This window comes from Trichoplax adhaerens, genomic scaffold (genome assembly GCF_000150275.1).
Source record: "Trichoplax adhaerens TRIADscaffold_6 genomic scaffold, whole genome shotgun sequence".
In the NCBI taxonomy this organism is placed as follows: domain Eukaryota; kingdom Metazoa; phylum Placozoa; class Uniplacotomia; order Trichoplacea; family Trichoplacidae; genus Trichoplax; species Trichoplax adhaerens.
This window is the reverse complement of record NW_002060948.1, coordinates 1,526,925-1,532,924: the sequence shown is the minus strand read 5'-3', so window position 1 is coordinate 1,532,924 and position 6,000 is coordinate 1,526,925. Positions and strand designations below refer to the sequence as shown.

The 6,000-nt window shown below is 34.8% G+C and overlaps 2 protein-coding genes across 2 annotated transcripts in view; one reads left to right on the top strand and one right to left on the bottom strand.

Moving 5' to 3' along the window:
- The window catches only part of TRIADDRAFT_26600 (uncharacterized protein), a gene marked incomplete at both ends in the record, with an annotated part of 3,652 nt that extends 1,918 nt beyond the window's left edge, over nt 1-1,734 (top strand). Inside the window, one exon of the mRNA XM_002113592.1 lies at nt 947-1,734. Coding sequence (XP_002113628.1) covers nt 947-1,734 — 788 coding nt within the window. The remainder of the gene's footprint in view (nt 1-946) is intronic.
- A 2,177-nt stretch (nt 1,735-3,911) lies between these two features.
- TRIADDRAFT_8416 (uncharacterized protein) lies at nt 3,912-4,214 on the bottom strand (the record flags this gene model as incomplete). Its single annotated transcript, XM_002113237.1, has 1 exon — nt 3,912-4,214. A coding segment is annotated over one exon (303 nt), but the record flags the coding sequence as incomplete, so codon positions are not given.
- Nucleotides 4,215-6,000: the final 1,786 nt, after the last annotated feature.

The following is a 6,000-nucleotide window of genomic DNA, read 5'->3' as shown; positions in this document are numbered from 1 at the left end:
AAGCATCACTTTTAGGCTATGCTGTGTTATGCTGTCGAGTAATCTTAGGAAATTGTATATATTTGATATTTCATTTATCGTTACAACATTCACTAATTCAATCTTAACGGAAACCCTTTCGAAGTTTATTAGGTCCAGACGCTTTACTTCATTATAATTAATAGTATAATTATAATATTCCTAAAGAATTAATTAATTGTTGTTTCAATACTTTGCATAACAATCAGTTGTCTACTTTGTACGCATATAGTCTATTTGTTTTATAATGATTTTACCCGGTTGTACACTTTATGATGTGAATCCTCCTGTCCATGCCCTACTATAAAACCCCTCAGCAACGGTTGCTATTCGGTCGATGGAAATTTAGTAAATCTGTGGCCATAATGTAGAGACTAGTTTTTACTTCTTAAAACACCTGTGAGGTTGAACAGCTGAGAATGAACAGTTTGCAGTAATATGTGTTGTGTACGTATTTTTAATGCCACTGAATTGAATGAATTTACCTGATGCTGAACCATTTCATGCTTTATTTTAGTATTTACCGAGAAAGATATTGCTTTTCGGAGAGAGGGGAGGGGGTGGGATTGTCAATGTTGAAAAAATTTTACTGCAGTAAAATACACATCTAGCAGCAGTTAGTAAGGAGTGCAGAGGTTATGAACATAACTTGTTGTCCGGAACATGATCACTACGTACATCTCTAGTTTACTATTAAATTATTTCGCTACTGAAGGTGCAGCATTATATTTTATTATGCAACTTGTGCATTTTGTAGTCTATTACAACTACAGGTATGCACACGATCAAGTCTATCACCAATTAATAAAATGCCTCTGCAGTACCATTTCTACTTCATTACAGCACTTGCATATATGGTTTCATATTTAAGAATTATATCATAATGACTGCAAAACTGATGTACTATAATTTCTGCATTAAATTTTAGAATCTTGGCCACCGTATAAAAATACTGATTTACCGAGTACAGCTGGTACAACAGTAACATCGATAATACTACGCGATGGCAGAATATATGTAGCTCATCTTGGCGATTCTGCAGCTATAATGGCGAAAAAATCTCCTGATTTACCCCAATTTCAAATAGTCCGCTTAACTCAAGAGCATAAGCCTGAGTTTGAGAAAGAAAGAAAACGTATTGAGGCACTAGGTGGTATTGTTGCCCATAGGATCAATTATTTCGGTGGCCGTGAATGCAGAGTTGCGTGGAAGCGTATACCTAAAAAGCATCGTGGTCGCGTTAGAAGAAGTACCAAAATCGAGGTAGTGCCTTTTCTCAATATTTCGCGTTCCCTTGGTGATTTATGGAGTTTTGAACCATTCCATAAACAATTTGCGGTATCTCCTATTCCTGATGTCTCGTACCATACTTTAGACCCCAATCATGATCTTTTCATCGTTTTGGGTACTGATGGCTTATGGAATGTTTTATCGCCAGAAAAAGTTATTAACCATATTGCTTCGTGCTGTTATAGTAATCGATCTACAGATATAGTAGGAAGCATGACCGAAACTTTAATCAATCGAGTATTGGCTGCATGTGAAAAAAAAGGCCTACGTGCTGACAATGTCAGCGTAATAATAATATATTTACAAGCCATAAAGAGTTGCGATAATGCTAAACAAAGTATTAGATACATCTCCAACATTGATGCAAATCAAACTACACTTGGAACGATTAGTTTACCAAGTGGAGGCAGATGTATGATGAGGTAGTGATTCAGAGACTTTTGCTAAGACTACTGTTTCCATTCCGTCATTATACTAACTACTCTATGGTTATTATCCTCAATTGAGTCTTTTCAACGTGTGAATATATTGTTTGTTAAAATATTTTTACTCATTAATTTAAATGTCTTTGACCTTAGCAACATATAATTATAATCCCAAGTTTTTATATGTACTCTACAGCATGAAGTGTAACGATTCCTTGAGTGTTGGCGGTATTTACCCAATGAAGCATTTTATACGTTGTAATAACGAAAATATTATACAGTACAGTACTTGAAAACGGTAGATAATAATTTATTTATTTTTTGTTGAAGTCCTACTTTAACCATTGTAACTCCTTAAAGTTTGACGTAAATGTAAAATACAGTACTCATTTGCCTTTTGCTGTTATAATGTGTTGTATCTGACTTAGTCATACCATTATAATTCATGTATTACGGTTGATTTATGTCTTACGTTAAAATTTTATGACATTAACCATTGTAACTCCTTCAAGTTTTGATGTACGCTTAAATATTCAGTACAATACGATTTTGGTTTTTACTGTTATAATGTTTTGAATCTGACTTAATCATAACATTATAATTCATGCATTACGACTGATTTAGGTCTTGCGTTAAAATTTTGTGAGTTTCAAGTAATGTATATTTACGCTTGGAATCTTAATGTGAATACTTTAGATATTGTTAGAATTTAGCAATAATATCGGTAAGAGGTTTCTTGTAAATTTATCGTACATTATGCCAAACGATCTATACTGAGCATTAAAATTTTAAGAAGAAAGTCTTCTACTTATCTAACATCGGATGCTAACTGGTGACATTACAATAAAAAGTTACTAACATATACTCTACCAACGTGTCGAAATAATTACCTGAGTTGCAACCACTTCATCGAGTCTAATCACTGCATATTAATATTACGATAACAATAAAATACATAACATCAGTCGCTTCAATTACCTCGCTTTAGAGAAACATTTAAAGATCACTACTTATTACTACAATACCTTAAAATATCTGGTATTTATTTTACATCGCCTACTTATGTGTAACTCACCAATAGAAGATCAATGTGAACAATTCTTAAAATCTAACCAATTTTAAATATACAGTACTGCGTAAGAATTTATATAAGGTTGCATCACAGTTCAACTCTAACCTATGTACTGTATAATTCGTTCAAGCCAATTTATTTCACAATATCATACACATGGCAAATGAGTGAATAATTTCTTGCGCAAATCTCAACAAAGGAACCTTGAGATATTTTATATTACTTAAGGGATCCGTATAAATAAACGGATATCGCAAAAAGAGTTAAAGAGGTTCGTAGTTATGTTTACTTATAAAGTTAAGTCGCTTGAATCATTACAATACTGTATTCTATCCCTATAGCACGTGAAACTGGAATCATAAGGTTAGGAATCAATACAGAAATACGAATGCAATTTGGGAATAACCTATAATAATCTACAAAACGCATTATATAACAAAACAGTGATAGGATTTAATTCCTTCGATGGAAAACTCCACCTCCTCGACCCCTTGATCCTCGGCCACCTCTATCACCTCTACCACCTCTGTCACCTCTACCACCTCTTCCTCGAGCAGCAGCTATAGATAAAAAGAGAATATTTAGCCTGAAAACGTCACAAATCATGAATAGCAAGTTTTAACTTTAGTTAAGATCGCACAAAATGGCTTTGTAACGATTTCTTAGGCTCCAATTTAACGAAGGTTCTCTGCATGTAAGATATTTCATTGGTAATTATACCATAGCAAATATCTTGACTATCGGTAAAGGGAATTAGCAAATAGTTTACGAATAAAATAAACCTTCAGAAACTGTTGCTTAACGTCTACACTAGTGCTGTCGAAAGCTATGACCGTATATGTATTCACTACCCACATGTAGCATCCTACACGGTTACAAGTACGCATATTTACAAGACCTGATCCAACTCCACTCCGACATATAAATTTAGCGTAGAACGCAATTAAATCATCCAGACATAAAGTCCTCTAGTATCGATATCACAATTGTAAAGATGATATAGTACTACTCTAGCAACGCATCTCCACTAACTGCGTTATATGGTACAATATACTGTAGTTCAAATTGGGATTTACATTTTTGAGCAAGCAAACATTGGTATTACCTTGAGCCTTTAGGATTGCTGATTTACCCAATTCTGCTTTATTACTGGTTTTCTTAAACATTGGTGCGTTCTTTAACATGTCAGGTATAACTATAAACCTTACTTTGCTACCTCGAACAAAAATTTGCTGTAAATACGCTGTACGACCATCTCTATAAGTTACATTAACTGAATACATTTGACAATTCATGTTATCTTCCGCTTCTGACAGTTTACCACGATATACTTCGCCGCTAACTGTTTCTAAGGTTATTACATGGCCTTCTGCTTCATGCAGGATCTTAACTGGAATACCGATGGACATTTTGAGCTAGCGATGAAACGAGATATTTAGAGGATGCAATGGCTAAAGATTCCCTTTGGTGAGTTGAACGTCTGGATCAATGCACGGGACGCCAAAATCGAAATCGTCGCTGCTGAATCCTGTACATTGTGCACTACAGTGCAATACGGTCACACAGCCACTGTACTGTACACTGTACACTGTACTGCACAATAGTACTTCAAAATCGTTGACTATCCGTACCCGGCCGGTATCCAGTACTACACTACACTACTGTATACAGTAGTGTAAATGACAGGTTCTCGGGTAGTAACCCTGTCAAGTGGCGATAGAAAACAATGAATTTTACAGTTGCCTGTGGAAGATTTCTTCCTTTTGCCGCCAATGCTGTCCGCATATCTGTCTGTACCTCTACCAACCAAAATCATCGACAGGTGTACAGTACAGTACACTGTACTGTACTCTACTGTACACTGTACACTGTACACTAGCCCCACCACCTTACTGTGCTGTACTGTACTGTACACGGTATGTGGAAAGTCATTTGAGATTTCTAAGTGTAATATCAGGATATTTTCCAATGATTTTCCACACATTTTTGTTGTAATCGTACAGAGTAAAGTTTATCATTTTTCATGGTAATAGCTGTCATGGCTATACCGTACATAAAGTTCTTAGGATACATAGCTGAAACTGTCCTATGACGCTTTCTCTTAAATATTCTACGAACTTTATGCAAGGTGGCGGAGGAGGACACTGGTGTACGGTATACCGAGTGTTCTTCAACTTGCTTTCTTGCCCTACTCTAATTGAAAATCGAGAATCGTCAATTCGCGATTGTCTTTTCAACTAGCTGATTGCTTACTTTGGTACAGTGTAGAATACGATTTCAGTGTTAGTGTATAGTAGAATGACCCCCCAAATGATCGATCCCACCAAATTTTGTAGCCAAAGTATTCCCGTCGATAATGCTGTCATCATCAACAATAAAAATACAGTCTATATCTCAATCAATATTATATTAAAAATAATTTGAACGGCTATAATCCACTAGTACAGTGCGTATAAATTCTATACAGTAATTCTACTATGAAATACGATACATAGGAGTACTGCGCAATCATGATACTGTATATTAAAAAAATTTGAACGGCTATAATCCACTAGTACAGTGCGTATAATAAATTCTAAATTCTATACTGTAATTCTACTTTGAAATACGATACATAGGAGTACTGCGCAATCACGATACTGTATAGAATGCAATATTGACCGTTATAATATAACGTTATCCACGGTCTATAGACTCTATACTTCATCATGGGCTAATAACAAAGATACTGTATATATAATTAATAACACCCATATATATAATTAATGAACAACTTTACAATACTGTACTATCAATTCATCGTTTAGTGAGCAAGGCGTGATTGGGCAATCAAAGTAGGAGTATGGTGTTCCATCTTGTTCCTGTCTCCTAACTTGTATCATAGTGATGCGAATGTCGATAGAATTATAATTAGATAATCAATCAATTTCTTGAAAAGCTCGAGAATCAAAAATATCTCCTCTTTTATAAATCAAGTTAAAGATAAGGTATGGACCACATCGTGTACTAGATTTATTCAAAGGAGTGACTATATTCATTCTTTGCACTAATATAATAACTAGTGAAGGATGTAAATTTCAACTTTACGCACAACGAAAGAAATAATAGCTTCTTTATACCATGTAAAATGGTGCATGCAAGTCGCATACTGTAGTGTATACGCATATGTCAGATTTATCTCTTATGATAAGATAA